This window comes from Adiantum capillus-veneris, chromosome 24 (assembly GCF_014529385.1).
Source record: "Adiantum capillus-veneris isolate H3 chromosome 24, ASM1452938v2, whole genome shotgun sequence".
Classification (NCBI taxonomy): Eukaryota; Viridiplantae; Streptophyta; class Polypodiopsida; order Polypodiales; family Pteridaceae; genus Adiantum; species Adiantum capillus-veneris.
Genome location: NC_140954.1, coordinates 25823308 through 25840985, shown reverse-complemented (window position 1 = coordinate 25840985; position 17678 = coordinate 25823308). Strand labels below are relative to the sequence as shown.

General features: G+C 46.5%; 1 protein-coding gene across 5 annotated transcripts in view; it reads left to right on the top strand.

Moving 5' to 3' along the window:
* LOC147426114 (uncharacterized) overlaps nucleotides 1-15117 on the top strand; it is a 33776-nt gene extending 18659 nt beyond the window's left edge. For 3 of the 5 annotated variants that reach the window (XM_086498055.1, XM_086498053.1, XM_086498054.1), the window contains one exon: nucleotides 6648-6858. In XM_086498055.1, coding sequence (XP_086354181.1) covers nucleotides 6648-6858 — 211 coding nt within the window. Of the gene's footprint in view, nucleotides 1-6647; nucleotides 6859-7250; nucleotides 7493-14001 lie in introns of those variants that run through there. The other 2 variants (XM_086498056.1, XM_086498057.1) reach the window with 2 other exon arrangements.
* Nucleotides 15118-17678: the final 2561 nt, after the last annotated feature.

The following is a 17678-nucleotide window of genomic DNA, read 5'->3' as shown; positions in this document are numbered from 1 at the left end:
TACCCACCCGCCCCTGGGAAAGTATTGCAATGGATTTTTTTTGATCTCCCGAGAACACAGAGTGGTCACGATGGTATCTGGACTATTATTGACAGATTTAGCAAACAGGCTCATTTCATCCCAGTGAAGAAAATAGTCAAGCCGGATCACTTAGCGAGACTGTTTGTGGCCCAGATCTTCAGATTACATGGCATGCCTGAGACGATTGTCTCCGACAGAGACCCCAGATTTACGAGTTTGTTTTGGAAGGCAATTTGGGAGAACATTGGCACGCGTTTGCAGTTCTCTTAATCCTTCCACCCGCAGACTGATGGGCAATCTGAGATTGCAAATTCAGTGGTTCTAGATTTATTGAAGTCTTATATCTTAGATCAGAAGACTCAATGGGAAAAGTATCTACCTTTGGTGGAATTTGCATACAATAACACGATACACTCTTCGATGGGGAAGGCGCCATTTGAGATTGTTGAAGGTGCTGCGAAGGTTCCACCCTTCCTAAGCACGAAAGATGAGATTTTTGAAGCGGATGAATATACGCGAGACTTAGATACGGCTTTTGCCAAGGTCCGCGAGACTTTGCAGAAGTCTCAAGAACGACAGAAAAAGGCAGCGGATCGCCATCGTTGCGACTTGAAATTGAAGGAGGATGATTGGGTGCTCTTACGTTTTGAGAAGGCATGCCTGAGAAAGAAAAAGGGAAAGGAGGCTTTTTTCAAAGCTTAGTATGCGATACTATGGACCTTTCCAGATCAGGAAAAGATAAATGATGTCTCCTTCCGACTGAAACTGCCAGATACTTAGAGGATTCACAATGCATTTTATGTGAGTCTCTTGAAACCTTTTAAAGGTGATGTGCCTGATGATGGGGAGCCTCATGAGCAACCCGAAGTGGAAGAAAACGAGGAGATCCTTGTTCCTGAACAGATTTTGGCACATAAGGATACAAAGAATAAAGGTAAAGTCCGAAAACGGTTCTTGGTTAAGTTCAAGAAGTATCCTGCATTAGATGCGAAGTGGATGGAGGAGGAGGACCTAGCAGACACTCTTCAGATTGTGAAACTTTACCTCGATGCTTTTGGTTTAGCATAGTCTACTCCAAATGGAACCCAGAATTCAGCTTAACCTTAACTGCTGGTTGAAACCCTAAATCTGGCGGCAGAAATGCCACGTGGCAGCAATACAGATTTCTGGGTTTTGCGGTGGGATTTACGGGCTGAATTTGCGCAGAAAGTTTGCAGCTTTTGCTTTATTTTCTACGCAAGTTTAGCTTGTGAGAGAGAGAATTGGATTTCTTTATTTACAAAACTCAAGAGAGTTTGTGTGAGATAGATAGAGAACACTTTGCTTTTGATTTGGAAGCTTTTGGGGCTCTGCTTTTGGCATCCCTTGTAAAACTTTAAATACGCGGTTTTGGGCACACTCTGTAGAGCATCTGGACGCAGAGTCTGAGAGTGAAACCCTAACCGCTCTTTGTACTTTGAACATTGATTAATACATAAAGAAATACCGAAAGGGGCGCCAGTCTTTGGGGCCAATATCTCTAGGCACGGAACTCCGTCGGGCCAGTGCAAATCTATTGTGATCTGTGAATTGTTTTTGAAGTGGTTATTTGGTGCTGTCGTGATTGATTCTTGACTTGGAGTGTCCAAGTCTGTTACACTTCCATCCACTCTGCATCCATAGGTGGATAATTCTTGAACTTCACCAAATAGCATCTTGGAACATGTCCCTTAACTTTTACTTGTGCAAGAGGCTCTTGCCTTTGCAAACGAGCATAATTTCACAATACTGTGACGTACCACCCACGACCAAGTAAGCTCAAATTTCAAGATGATTTACCAATGCGTCATAGAATCCAAGCAATTGTCTCAGAGAATCGGTGAGCAACGTGTCACCTGGCAGACCCACATCGCTCCCGCAGGAGATCTAGTGGCCAATCTACCACCGTGAGACTCTCCCTATCTCATCTTGGTTCATACTTGCAGACCCTAAAAACGCAGCAGAAAATCAGCCCTAATTTGACCACTTTTGGCAGGGCGAACATTCATAATTTCCTATCTGTCCTGTGAAGAGAAACCCTCTTCCTTGGTGTCATTTGTCCTGTCAACCATAGTGTAATTCCAAGTTCGTGTACTCTGTCTTTAGCTTGGCAGCTAGAGCGCTACTAAGCGGACGACGACACCCTGTTGGCCCCAAAGACTGGCACCCCTTTCGGTATTTCTTTATTCTCATTATACTTGAGAAAAATGTGTAAACTTCTTCAAGCTGTCCCACTTTTATCGAGCTGAAATTCCTCTACTCCAACCTGATTTCGGCAACATAACCACAATAGAAGTCTCCATGGACAAAATCCCAAGCAAATATTGACTTCCCACGCACTTTAGAGCTCTTTGTAAAACTTGGCGAGAAATTGCAGCTTGCTGAATTCTCTGTATTGCGCTCCGATTTGCGTGCCGATTGCTTCTGTGGATAGCCCTCGAGCTCTTGCACATGTGGGTCACTTGCCCCTTGAATTAGACGAGATTCCTCGCGAGAAATCTCTCTAAACTGTCCTGTACAAGCACCCAATGCTTTCTCGAGGCTCCCCTGGCAAATAAAAGATCCGGACGCTTCCACCTAACCCTCACCAAGCTGTCCAAACTTGTCCATGGCTGTAATTGCAGGTTTTTGATCAAATTTCGTCAGCCTAACGGCGCAAATATCCCTGTAGGTCAAAAGTACACGTCAAGGACACTTTCCCTTGTGGTATGGAAGCTTTCCAGTGCGCTGCAGGTCAATTTAAGCATGCTGTAATTTTCTGTTTTGCCACTGTTAGGTGCCTACTGCTTGTACACGCATTCCAAGGCCTTTCTGAGGCTCCCCTCGATTCCTTGCAGTTAGGTGCGAAACCCTAAACCTGCAGAAAAACACAGCAGGTTGTAATTCTCTGTTTTGGACCGTTTCGAGCGGAGCAAGCACGCCTACGCACGCGTGTCTCAGGTTCTCCCGCACGCAATGGAATAGTTCCCCTGTAAATCGGACAAGTTTTCACGCGACGAAACTCTCCGTTTTCGCATTCCTTCGCGATGGAATCGTGCGTACTTGAAGGGAATTAGCAATTAGCTAATCCGATTCCTGTACAGAAGGCTCTTGCCTTGGCAAACACGCATAAAACCCCCAGAATTGTACATGCTCATCTGAGAAGCCCAAGTAGTGAGGCATTACCGTTTGTGCAAAGGAGAGAGAGAGAGATGCGCGAGAGCAAATTGTCGCGCTACATAGAGCAAGGGAGAAGGCAAGCTTTCCATTAAAGTTGTGAGCATTTGCACCCACTACTCACACACATTGCAGCTCACTTATGGGCTGAAATCAGTCCCCTCTCTTGAAATGGGCGTCCCCTATTCATGCATATTGGGAAAGCTGCTCAGGAGCCGCCATGTGTCTCTTATGTCTCTTTTGAGTTAATTTCCTAGTACCCACCAACTTATAAGTGTCGCGAGGGGCCTAAATGAATTTGCACTGATCCTAGACACCCTTTTATTGCTCGGATTCCAGTGCCGGTTGGCCCGACCAACTCGTGGTGATCTGCCCTTCCAGACTGCGGGTGAAACTCTCGGTCGTCGACCGTTTCACACTGGCCATACAATGTCCGACCATTTGCAACTTCAAAAAGAGGGTCCCAAAAATTAAACAAAAATCATCGGAAAGAAACCAACAACTCAAGTTAGCAATTGCCATGTCCTCGTGACAATTTCTGTGTGAAATTCTTCGATCAGTTCGCCAGAAAGGATCCTTCAGAGCCTGTTGATGAAAACAATGTCATTCGACCATTATACCACCGCCTTCAAGGAAGCCTTGTGTCTTACTCATTTGGATCAGAACATGGTGTCCACATGTATATCCTTGGCCTACATGAGGAGTACCATTGGGCATTACTCAAAGGTAAAGCTCCAACAAATGTCGAAGATGCTGTGGCTAAGGCCATGATGCTCTTCTAGATAAGAGAACAAGGAATATTGTACCCACCCATCCACTAGTAGCCTTTCCAACAACTAATATCCAGATTTCTGGCTCATTTCAATGCGAAATTTGTTGTTTTAGTGCTCATTTTATGCACTGATTGCAAATGTGACACCAAAGTGTTTCTTAAATACGCTCTTTTGCATGAGCGATAGCCATGATGCGACCATCTTCCTTGATAATAAAAACTTATACAATTTTGTGGACGCAAAATTGTCACATATGTTGCGTCTGCAGATGCGGGGTAGTGACTGAGTATCGCGTGAAGATGGCTCCTGGCGAGGACATCGATGTATGGAACCGGATGGTTCCAGATTTGTCGCTCGAGCTAGCTGATTACAAAGAGAACCTAGATTTCCTCATCATGCGCCTGGACAAAGCAGATGTTATGAATTCCATGGTTTTATGATAAACAAGACATGTTGTATATAGACTATGTACATCACTCTCTTGTTTCTGGTGCGGGCGAAGCGAGCAAGGAAAGGGAGCGCGAGCAGTGGGGGGTGCAAGGATGTCGCATGGCTGCAGGGTACAGGGAGCGCGAGCGGGGGGAGAGGTACGCAGGGTGAGAGAGCAGTGCGGTGAGCCTTTTTGTTTTTTCTCTCCCCTTTTCTAGCGTTGGCAGCAGGCTAACATTTGCCCCCCCTCTAGGTGCCCCCTTTGGCCCTATTTTGGGCAACCAATTTTCCCCTATTCTTGTCGGCCTTTGTGCCTATAAAAGCAACTACTAGCGCACCAGTTTGAGGGCCCGCAGGAGAAAAATTCGGCCTTGTTGCTGCAGACTCTAGTCACCAAGAAGACGGTGTCGAAGACCCCTATGGCTGCCCTGAGTGCACCACTTGACGCCAGGACCATGTAGACAAGTTCCATCGCGAAGAAGTAACTTTGGATATTGTTTCCATCGCAACTGGCTGTTGTTTTTCTTTGCCCCTTAAACATTGTAGACGGGGCTAAGGGACCCAATTACACACCTCTACTGTGTGGAGGATTGGAAGAGAAGCTTCTTTGCGTAGAGATCGCTTTTGGGAAGTTGTATTCTGAGTTTTGAGTCTTCACAGGTGATGCTTTTCATGATTTGATCTACAAATGTTTGCACTTTCTCCATAGGAGGAAGTAGAAACAGAGGAAGGGATGAGCCTCGACACGAGAAAAGCGCTATGTGGGAACAATGCCAGATCAACCCAAGGGTTTCACATCCTAGGTATTGGGAGTAGACCCGCAGATTTGAGAGTGATAGACTCTCAAGTTGGGATGAGGGAATAGAGATTCCCAAGAAGGGATTGTGCGTCCAGGATAGCATAGTTGATGCTAGACTCTGGGAATAGAGTCAGTACAGAGTTACAAAGGGATACCATGCCCTAAGACTAGAAGGTGAGTTCTAGAGGTGTTAACCTTGGTTCTCAAGGATTTGAGTAAGGAACAGAGGTTCCTAGGAATAGGGTTTTTCCCTGAGACTAGGAAGCTGAGGCTTCCGAGTACCATTGAGTGTGTCATAATACGGTTGGTACGATTGCTTGTATGACGACTTCTCTCCAATAATAAAGATACTCTTTACGGGGGGGGGGGGTGTCTCTCTCTTTCTCTCTCTCTCCATGTCGGATAGATCTTTAAGGTCTCTTGGGATAGTCGACGTTAAAACAATCTTCTTCTCGGGTGTGTGTGTGTGTGCTAATAAAAAGAGGAAAAAATCTTCTTCTTGGGTGTGTGTGTGGATATGTGGGTGTGTGCTAATAAAAAGAGGAAAATGGTATAACCTTTCTATCACCCAAGTGTGGTATATTGGTTATGCCAATTCCCTCTTGAATAACAGGTCTTGAGTTCAACTCTACTCGTCGGATAAATATGTAAGGTCTCTTGTGATAGTTTCCTACAACGTTATAACAATCTTCTCTCTCTCTCTCTCTCTCTCTCTCTCTCTCTCTCTCTCTCTCAGCATTAAGTGAAACTCTATTTGTGAGAGTATATTTGATCTTGTTATGCGCTCCCATTTGTGACAATAGTCCTTTGTGGACTAGTGAGAGGAAAACGCCTTGGTAGGGACGGTCAAGAATGTGTGGTGTATGCCAATCTATTGAGGATGGGTGTGTAGAGCTGAGTGGTGAGACTTTTCATGGGTGCCATTTAGAGTAGGCGGTCATGCACATAGTAATCACATAGACCTTCCTAGGTCACGGGTGAAGTGAAGTATGTCTATGGTGTGATGGCTTGTGAAGAGAGGTAAGTGTGGTCGGCTTAAATTGAACTCTATGGTATCCTGAAGGATATGAGTAGCTCTCTAAGGTCCATGGATCCAAGTACACATAATGCACTATGTTCCCTTCTTTGTGTGGGATGTTGGTGCACCCAATCTTTGATAGTAGACCACGTATCCCCCCCCCCCCCCCCCCCCCCCCCCCCTCTCTCCTCTCTCGTATAAACAACGAGACAACGTTGTTAACCAAGCTGTAGTAGGTGTTAGCTATATCTCCTTCTCTAGCCTTGAGTTTCTACTAAGGTGCATTTTGTTTGTGTGTCCCTATATTTGTGCTTTTGCTTCTAGTTGTTTGGTTGGCTGTCGTGTGTGTGTGGGGTCGTGGATGCTTTTACTTGTGCTTGTTTTGTGTACATGTTTTTGTGTGGCGCCTTCGTTTTGAGTTGTGTGCTTGCAGGTGCCGAACCCTCGCTACCTATATGGACAATGGCTTCATCTCTGTTGTGTCTCCTAATGCGCAACGTCGTCGTGTTGAATATGTCCCTATAGAACAAATGTGTTGGTCGGAGTGCTGGGAGGAAGTGAAAGACTTGTTTGAGATTAGCGAGAGCACTAAAATAGAAATATTCACTTATGCTAATATTTTGATGGTATGGTTGGTGATATAGTTGTTGTTAGTGGCGCCCAAGAAGGATCGAGTTAATTAGAGGACCACTTGCATTAGTGGGTGTTGCAATGCTTCTATGACAAGAGTCCCTTTCGATATGTTGTGAGCTCCCTTAAGCTTTTAATTTTTTTCTATACTACTTGGTTAAATATTTATTTATCTTGAGGGGTGTTTTAACATTAAGTGTACGTAACTTGTAATTTGGCATCCATGCCGAGATTCAATTCTAAACTGCTAAAGTCCACTGAGAGAGAGAGAGAGAGAGAGAGAGAGAGAGAGAGAGAGAGAGAGAGAGAGAGAGAGAGAGAGAGAGAGAGAGAGAGAGAGAGAGAGAGAGAGAGGATGTCAACCAGATATTATCAAATTCAATCATAATTCACTTGTGGACACAAGGCTTGCAAATGAAGTCAAGAGGGGACCACCTGGAAGACTTGTGGAAGGGAAAAGACAGACACATATTGTTGTGAGATTTTTCTTGAGTTTTTTCATTTAGAATTGGAAAACACTTTCAACAAAAAAGTTGTAGGCGTTGAAGTGATCATTATGTCCTTATTTTTTTAATAAGTTTTGAAGCTATGATCTAGGAGATATGGCCAAAATTGTGGAGCCTATCTATCCAGACGAAAATAAGTCATGGTTATCCAACTATACGAGAATAAGTCATGGTTATCCAACTACATACACATAATTTCTTATAGGTGTGGATCTGATATAAAGTCTGAGTAACAAAAATGACAAAATAAAATGCTATGGAATCCAAAACAAAATCAGAGTAACAAATATGACAAAATACAATGACAAAATAAAATGCGATGGAATCCGAAACAGCTAGGTGTGATCTAAGCAGCTAGGTGGGATAGCTAAATCGCAGATCACAAAAGATCCAGCATCTGTCGTTGGCGGATCTCATTCCATGGTTAATAGCCTGACCCGGCGTCGTGCATGTCGGGCCAAGTGATCCGAATCCTCTGATGCAGCCTCCGTCGATGCTGTGTAGTCCTTTGTAGTCGTGGGCGTCTGGATCTCCCTAGCTCGGTTGCTTGGTCGATCAATGTGCCTCTGGTGTGAGGCGGGGCGAGCTCTCCTGTGGTAGTAGCTCCTCCGGGTGTCTAGTGTCTGCTCTAAAGAAGTCTATGATCCGTCTCTGAGATTGGCTGGCCTCTCTCCTCATCAGGCTCTCTCTGTGTCTGCGTAGCTCAAGCAAAAACAGACCCAAGCATCTCTGATCCTCGTACCGCATGACTCTGGAGAGTGGTCCGAAGCCCTCTCTAAACAAGCAGTGGAAGCGGCCGCGTATCTCGTAGTAGACTTGGCAGTGGCATGTGTAGTGCAACTCTGTCTCAGGCTCCAGGTCACATAGGAGGCATGTCCTGGTCTCTGTTGGTACTCTGCTGTATCTCTCAGTCTCGATCCGCACCTGGTGTGAAGATGTGCGTATCTGGCCAATAGCACATCGTATCCCATGAGACAAGTGGATGTCCATGTATCTAGGCCTCGTCACAAAACCGTCCTCCGTAAGTTGGAGAAGATGCTCTCTGTAGAAAGCCATCTTTGTGCCCAGCTCTTGTGTTGGCTGTATCCATGTCCCCCTTGGTGTCTAGCTGAGTCAGGTCCTGGCGGATGAGCCTGGTGATCTTGGACTGTGTAAGAGTCAGAGAGGGTGCATCCAGTGACTACTGGAAGGGGGGCAGTCTGTCTATGCTGAACCCATACGCCTGAAACCATGATGTCATCTCCCCTTACCAGCATGTTGTATCTCCCTGCATGGCTAAATGTTGAGAGGACTCAAGTGCAAGGCGGGCATATCTGTTTCTGGGAAGTTCCCACATGCGGTGTATAAAGGAGACAGATCTGGTGAGCACCTCAACCACTAGTGGGGGGGCAGCTAGCTCTGCTCGGATAATGGCACGTGGTACTGAAGCCTTAGCTCTAATGAGCCGTAAGATCATAGAGACTAGTCGCTTCTCCATGTCCCCCCATCCATTAGTGCGACCTGTCCTCCGTGATGGTCCAATGAAGGTTCCCAAATCTCTGCTCCATAGAGCAATTGCCAATGCAGAAGCCACCAGTGTGTCAAAGAGCCAGAGCTTCGTTCGAGGCTCCTGAAACTGAACATGTGAACACATCCTCTCCAATCTACCCAATGCTGCATGGGCTCTGGTCAATCTAGTCTCTGCTTGTCACGTGACACATCCCAACCCTATGTGTCCGTGGACAAGCTACACCACAGCAGGGTTCAGTCAGTTGAGTCAAGTCTAGATTAGCAGTGATCTGGCACTTTTGTGAGTCTATTCGTAGACCGTGCATGCCTAGTCACGTAGTGTAGATGCATATCCTCTGGTTGCACACAGCATGATCATCAGTATTCCCATCAGAATCCATCAGGGAAATTTTCCAGTGCATTTAGCCTATTTTCCCTATTTTTGACATTTTTCACTTATTATTTTTAAGTGACTTTATAAGAAAAGTAGGTAGGGCAATTTTGCTAAGTTTGTATATAAGCAAACTAGAGCTAGCACTATTTGGCAGAAGAGGCAACAGGAGCCAAGCTCAGCAGGCAACTTCTCACAAGAACCTTGGTGGACTTTCCCCTCCAAGCAGCAGATTCCCTCACCTAGCGTTTTTGCACAGCATCCCCAGCTTGGCGTTTTTGCATCAGATCTGCATCGCCAACAGTACCCAGCACCTCGCGTTTTTGCAAGGACCACAACTGCTAGCGTTTTTGATCATCAGATTCCCTAACATTTTTTGGTTTTCAGCAGCAGATAAAGACCGGCAATTTTCACCTAAAGTGTGGCAGATTCAGCCCGGTAAAGACCTCAGTTTTCAGCCATGAAGAACCTCAGTTTTCAGCCCTAAACTTGCAGATTTTCAGCGACAAAGACCCACAGAAAACAGCCCCCCAAATCAGCGGTTTTGGACTAATCGCAGATTTCAGCCCATAGCGTTTTTGGACAGCAGTAGAAAGATTGCAGATTTCAGCCCTTAGGTCGACTTCGTCCTCACCGTCGTCATCGCCGACATAGCCTAGACTTGCATCAGTCCCATGCATTCAGTTTGTACCAGTTTGTGCAATCATAAGTAGACCACTCTCGCCGACGAGAGTGGGGCCTTCGGAGGAGGATTTTACGTCTCTGGTGTCGTATCTCTCTTCTCTCTCTATCTCTCAGTCTCGTATACTTGCACGCACAGTGTCCATTCACTTTGTTTGTGATCATAGCACTTTCTCATTAAGAACGGACGGCTCTACCTTCCATAAGAACAAAAGGAACCTTGAGCACAGTTCGGAGCACTCATCTTGAGCAAAGCGCAAACAATCATTCCGTTGCACCTAACAATGCTGCTCTTCTCAATGAAAATGCTGGTCCACTAAAAAACATTCCAAGGTAGGTGTAAGCATCTGTATACTCCACTATCTTCTGGCCGTATGTGAATGCAGGCGTTGACCTCCTGATCCACTGTGGGGTGGTATAAAATACCATGACCTTGGTTTTACCAAGGTTGACAGACAAACCACTTTCATGGGCAAACCTATGCAAAGCATCCAATTGACGTTGCATCCCCTCCGGAGAGTCGGAGATCAACACAATATCATCAGTATATAACAATAGTGGAATCCATGTTGCTACCAGTTATGCACCTCTATCACCATCTCTCTCAATGTAGTGAGAAACCGCATCCACATACATACCAAATAGAGTAGGAGAGAGCGGGCAACCCTGCTTCACCCCAATAGTGGAGTGAACCGCTGTAGATAGGCCCTCTGAGGTGCGTACATGTCCCACTATTGACCTGTATAGTGCCATGACCCCCCCAAATGAGCTCTGTGGGTACTCCCATCTCTTGTAATCTACGCATCAATCTAGCTCTGGGTACTGTGTCAAATGCTTTGCGGAAGTCCACAAAGCTACAATAGATCCGTCTCCCATGTGATCTGTCCTCCTCAATGATGGCTCTGAGTGTCAAGATATGGTCAAGAGTAGAAAAAAAACTCTTGAATCCTGTCTGCTTGGTTGTGCGTATCCCCTCCCTCTCTGTCCATCTACTCAGCTGCTGCTCAAGAATGCATGCGTACAACCGTGCCAATGTGTGTCCGATCATGATATCATGATAGTGCGATAATTCCCAGGCTCCATAGGGTCTCCTGACTTGAAGATAGGTACAATAGTAGATAGGCTCAAAGTATCACACATGGCACGATTAAACATAACTGCTAGGAGCTCTGCTAGTAGATCTCTAGCATGCATGAAGTGCTCAGCCACTAAGCCATCATGATCATATGCTCTCCCAGTCCTCATCTTGTCAATGGCCGTCCTCACCATCTCGGCGGTGAAAAAAGCACATGTGTAGGGGCATGGATCGGGGGGGTCGGGAAGGGGCGGTTGTCCAGGAACTGTGTACAGAGATGACGCGTACTGACCCCAAGCCTCTGTAGAGGTAATGGCGCGGGGGGGGGGGATGCTCATGAAAGAGCCGCCATGCCTCACGTGAGTCTTGACTCAAGAATAGCTGGTATAGATCCTAGGCGAGCCAAAAATGCCCTCTTCTTCCGCCGCACTAGGCGTCGGAAGTCAATCTGTGATTGTCTGTGAGTGATGTCTCCCAAAAGCACCTCCCTTTGAAGTCTAGCTTTGGTCTCGCGGCATTCCTCATCTTACAAGCTGTTCTGGGGCATGCTCCCAGAACGGCGTCTTTGCTCAGGCTGTGTGTGTGGGTATGTCTCTGCTGCTGTATCATGTAACGTCTGTGTCAGTATAGTAGTAAGCTCCTCCAAAGGTCGCCCTGGCTCTTCTGTACACAAGCGTGTGTAGATCCCATCTATGTATACAGAGTCCGTCTCCCGCGTTAAGGTGTAGCGAGTAGGGGCTGCTGCCTGTGGCTGTACTACACTAAACTGGAAAGAGACGGTCAGTGACACAAGAGCACGATCCACTACCACACCAACAAGTCTAGGTCCAACAGTGAGGTCCTGGATACTAGAGATGAGACTCGACTGTGCCATGACATAATCCATTGTGCTAGCCCCATGTCTGTGTGGAAAGCATGTAAAACCCCCTGCAGCGGGAAATCTTTGTAGGCCATTCAAGATGACCGATCCATGTGCAGTCTCCATGTCTATCAAGTGTCGTCCATACTCATTATGCTTCCCATCCTGTGATAGTCTGGATAGGCCCGTCTCTGCAACATCTAGCTCTCTTAGCATCTCCTCTGAAGTATCATAAAAAACTGTCTGATGATGGGCAATCCTAGCATTGAAGTCCCCTAGAATGATGATGTCACCATCTCTAGAGAACTTCTAGATGTCATCATCCAAAATAGAAAAGGGGGACTGTCCTCTGGGTGGTGCATACGCTGACGTACTCGGGGGAAAGTAGAAAATAGCAATGTAAAGATTCCTGCCTGTCTTTGCTCTCAATCTCACCCACATGTACCTAGCTTGCTCATCCCTGCGAGCTATATGTATCAATGGTTGCAACTCCTCCTTGAATAACACTGCCATTCCTCCTGAGCCCCACCCTCTGTGCTCTGATCGTGTCTCGTGTGTACATGCGGTCTCCCATATGTATCCACTAATGTGAGGCATAGACTGCCCGGGGGCGTGATGCGTCTCAGAGTAGAAGATGATATCTCTCCCACTAAAACTTTCCTCAAAAGCACCCACATCAAGACGCATAGATCCATTACAATTCTAGGTAGCAACTTTGAGTGTGGTCCCATAGGTCTCACACCGTTATATGGAGCGTGGCTCCAATATCCCCACTCTTCCATCTCGGTAAAAAGCAATCTTACCTTTTTCCCTTGCCGCTCTAATCTCTGGCATTACCTCCTGCATATGAGCTATCTGTGAGAGGGTAAGGTCATCCCCGAGAAAGATGCCCGTTTTCTTGAGAGTTGGTCTCTTCTTCAAAAAGTCCTTCGCTTCCATGGAGGGAAAACGAAGGATGAGTGCCCTTTCTTTCGAGGTTTCCCCCTTGCTCCCAATTTTCTTGTTGCCCACTCTCCAAGCTCTTGTGCATCGGCTCATGAACCCCCATCAAAGCCAAGAGTTCTTTTACCTCTTCGTCCACATTATCTTTGTCTTTAAGGCCGCAAATCCTCACATGCAGAGAGCGCACACGCCTTCTTTGCTCCCCTTCTAGTGTCAGGTTAATTATGGTGGGTATGGACGTAATTGTTTCCTTGCTTTTCCCTTTCTTAGCAACCTCAATCCATTTCTCGACCTCATCTGCCTTTTGTTGAGTCTTTGTAATAACGTCCACCCAAGAGGTCGTCATTTCTTTGTGCTGCTGCTCTTCCCTCTCTTTGATGGCTCGCACTTGCTCTTTGATCGTGTTTAGCTCTTCTATTACTGAAGGTTGTAATTCTCCCTCTTCAAGTGTGTTTCGTGATCGTGCCTCTGCGAGCTCCCTCTTGAGTGACGCAATCCCTTCGTCTTGGGCCGTCACACGATCTCCCAGTGTAGCTATCTTGCTTTCTTGGGCCAACACGTGTTCGTCGAGCATTTTTATTGTGCCCAATAAGTTGCGGCTGATCTTGTTAAATGTTTCGGTCATTTCTTCTTTGCATTTTTGAACTGTATCCTCTAAAGGGTAGAGCTTATGATTTCTGTTTCCTCATGCTTGATCGCCGCAAAAAACGAGAGGGAAATTTGCGATGCTAGTAGGAGACGGCACCACACGCACCACACTATGCATACATGTTTCCCCCACTTTAAGCATACAGGGCATACATTTTGCCTTTCCTGCAATCTCTGTAAATCAAAACAAATTCCCGCTTTTTGCAACTGCCAATTCTGCAATTTTTGTAAGTTCTGCAAATTCTGTAAATTTCTAATTTTGCTTGCAATTACTGTTTTTCTGCAGGGCTGAGAAAGCCGTTTGAAACTCTTTTGGAAAAAACCTGCACCTTGCCCGGGGGGGGGGGGGGGGGGGGGGGGGGGGGGGGGGGGGTGCGGGTGGTGGGGGCGCGTTGCGGGTTGCGGACTGTGGGGAAAGAGCTGTAGGTTACGCATGCGAAAACAGGGGGGTGCGTTGCAGGTTATGCGAGGGGTGGGCACAGAGAGAGAGAGAGAGAGAGAGAGAGAGAGAGAGAGAGAGAGAGAGAGAGAGAGAGAGAGAGAGAAACCTAGTAGAGCTCTACACAGGAGCAAGGCCTTGCACAATAGAATGATAGAGATCCGAGGGGTCAGAGTAAACAACAGCAGAGTGTCAGATAGACCTCGTGAGGAGAGGTTACGAGATGAGGATCGAGAGGAGGTCCCATAGCAGCTAGCTTGAGCGATAAAGCTTGAGGACCAACAATCAATGGAAGTTGAGGAGCAGTCTGAGCTGCCCCAAGATAGGCCAATTCAATAGGCTTTCGATCCCTTGGAGATTCAGTCGCAACTACCTCTTACAATAGTCACTGTTGATGGTGAGCAGGAGAGTGAGTCTCCTCAGCTTGTAGAGAAGTTTGACTATTCATAAGGTATTGTATTACCAGCAGATATCCTATTATTTGAGATCTTGCCGGCACAGTTCTTTGCGATTGATTTCTGTTTGAGGAGTGGACCACTATGTGTTGACATGTTTTTCTTGTTCTTCTGAGGCTGACGTCACATTTTCCTTGGGTCAGAGGGAGCTCCCATGATCAGATATAGAGTGAGGTTTTACTGAGGGTTTGTTTGGGACGAGGGAGGCTGTTTATGATACCCTACAACAACAAACAATGGTTGAGGCCAATTACTTCTTGAATATCAAATTGTTTGCAAAGTTTTTTGGGAGTCAGTTTAGTAGGGCCTTTGGGAGAGATGTGCATCTTAGTACCTTTTCTTGGCTTTTGTGGTAGACGATGATTGGGTCCTTCTTGCTTCTCATACAGTATGGCTGTGCCATAGATTTGCATCCTTTTTCAGAGTACCATATCAGGAAATGTTAAGAGTGGATGCCGATGATTTTGGATACAGCCTAGGGGTTTCACTATTCCTTTGCTTTTGTGAGCTGCCTGGGGGATTTTACAGTGGATGCTTTACATCAATCAGATACCTAGCCTTGGAGTTTGTAGTGTCTGCTTCATTGCCTGAGGTGGACAGAGCTTTGGGTAGATTTGTGTAGGGTAATTAAAAGCTAGATAGCTACATTTCGCTCTCTCATTTAAGTATCTTCATCCCCCAGATGTATCCTATTGGGATTTTCCCTCATGATCTCATTGTATATCCTTCAGGGGTTTTCTCATATCTCTTGGGTATGGACCTATGGTTGATTTTATGTAATGCAAAGGGTTTAAAGCAAACCCCCCCCCCCCCCCCCCCCCCCTCTTTTTTTTTTTTTTTTGAGAGAGAGAGAGAGAGAGAGAGAGAGAGAGAGAGAGAGAGAGAGAGAGAGAGAGAGAGAGAGGTGAATGTGAAACTTATGCTTGGAGGTAGTGCGAACTCTAGCTCCAGCGCCTGTCGCAGGTTGTCGAAACCCTAGCCTTCACCATTGTAGCCCGTGTTGTCGTGCCCAACAGCTGCTTGCACGCGCGTTCTCCCTGCATGAACTGTTTGTTGCGTGCACGACCTGCAGAGAGCCCTCGCAGCTGTTCTCGCCTCCTCCCGCGTCTACTGCCCTACCTATAGCTTCCCTGCGACAATGTTCAGCCCTTGTAGTTTGAAGCCAATTGCAAAGAGCTACCTGCACACACAGAACAATGCATATTTGTTATGGTTCTTGGGGTGAGCTATGCCCATTCACAGGTTGAAGTTCTTAGTGTTCCACTACCTAACCCAACTCAGGGCTGCCCGCCGTTGCAAAGTTTGCATGCATTGCCTTGCCATTCACACCAGCAAGTACGCTTTTCTTGTTGGGAACATGTAAGGTGCAGTGGAAGTGAATGTTGAACTTTGCTCAAGATGAGTGCTCCGAACTGTGCTCAAGGGTTCCTTTTACTTACGGAAGGGAGAGCCTTCCGTTCCTTTAGTGCTTCCGTTCCTTTAGTGAGAGAGTGCAATGGACACAAACAAAGTGAATGGACACTGTGAATGGAAGTGCATGAGACTGAGAGATAGAGAGAGAAGAGAATACGACACCGGAAGTTGTCAAACCCTCCTCCGAAGGCCCCACTCTCTATGGCGAGAGCGGTCTACTTATGATTGCACAAATCTCTATAATGCTTGGACTTGCCGACGATGAGGACGACGACAAGACGGGCTGAAATCTGAGAATGCTAAGGGTTGAAATCTGCAAATCCTTTATATGCTGAATTTTGACTCTATGTCGGTGACGATGTTGATGGCGACGATGACGCGCTGAAAACGCAGATGCTGAAATCTGCGTTTCCCGGGCTGAAACTGTAAACCTTGATGGATTTCACCGTGCGGCGAGGATTTGCTGCGGGAAGGTGAGGTCTGTGAGGTTCGGGACTGGTACTGCGGGTGCTAACTGTTGAAAACTGAAAAGCTGGTCTTCTTGTGGCCTTGTCGCGACGGAACTGTAAAAACGCTGAGGTCCAAGCTGATCCAAAAACGCTAGGGGCTGAATTCTGCTGCTGTTGGAAATCCACTAACGCTAGGGCTGATCTACTGTCATGAAGGGGTTTCACTGGGTCTGCTAATGCCGAAGCTGCTCTACAATGCAAAAACGCCAAGGCTTTGTGCCGCTGTTCTGTTACATCAAAAAACGGCAGGTCTGGCAATCTGCAAAACGATAGGTCTTTTGATGGGGTTCTGCTGAGAAGTTGTCTGTTGAGCAAGGTGCTCCTGCTGCCTCTTCTGCCAGAAAGTGCTAGCGCTAGGTTTGCGTATATACGAACTTAGCAAAATTGCTCTACCTACTTTCCAACAAAAGTCACTTAAAAATAATAAGTGAAAAATGTCAAAATAGGGAAAATAGGTTTAATGCACTGGAAAATTCCCCAATGGATTCTGATGGGAATGTTGTGTGCAACCGAAGGATATGCATCTAATCGAAGTGACTGGTCATGCACGGTCTGCGAAGAAACTCACAAAAGTGCTAGATCACTTCCTATTCTAGACTGACTTGACTGAATTGAACCCTTGTCATGCTGTCCACGGACACATAGGGTTGGATGTGTCACGTGACAGAACAGTTGTTGCCCACTATTTTGGCAAGATCAGCTTGACCTCAAGGTATCGCCGTTGTTGGCCTCGATCGTCCCCTTTGCATCGGCCACCCCTAAGAAGGCTTCCCTGATCCCGCTAGCTAGGGCTCATGTGCACCTTAAGAGCAATGGAGCCTTGCATTGCACAGCGTCTCGTGGTCTCCCTAGTGATGCTATTTTGGCCATTGCTCCGACTCTACTTCCCTTGTATTTTTTGGTGTGCTCTTTTGTGTGTATGTGTGTGTGTGTGTGTGTGTGTGTGTGTGTGTGGTTTATGTACTTTTATGAATTGCTTTTGGGAGTGTGAGTGAGTGAGTGAGTGTGTTTGGGTGGGTGAGTGAGTTCGGGTGAAGTTGGACTTAAAAGTTCATTTCTTTTGGTTTTTGGTTTCATGAGTTTTTTTTCAAGGAAAAGATCCTTCCATTAGTTAAGAAACTGCCCAATGGGCTACAAACTGCCTTGCTAGAGAGGGCTACATCAAAATGTGGAGAGAGACTCTCCCAATGAAAAGGCTAGGTATGTACAATGATGGCTAAATCAGGATATGGGAGGAGGAAACAACCACATTGGTGGACGAGATTGCCATTTAGGTGTGCCATGAACCATGGTGAAGAAGGGCCCTGGGCACCAAAGTCTCAAGAAGGCCTCGCGGCACTCTCGAATGCGGTCCATGAGGCCTCTCAAACTGGCCACTAAGTACGGATCAGCTGCAGCCAAATGTCATGGATAGTCTCCGTCGGTGGG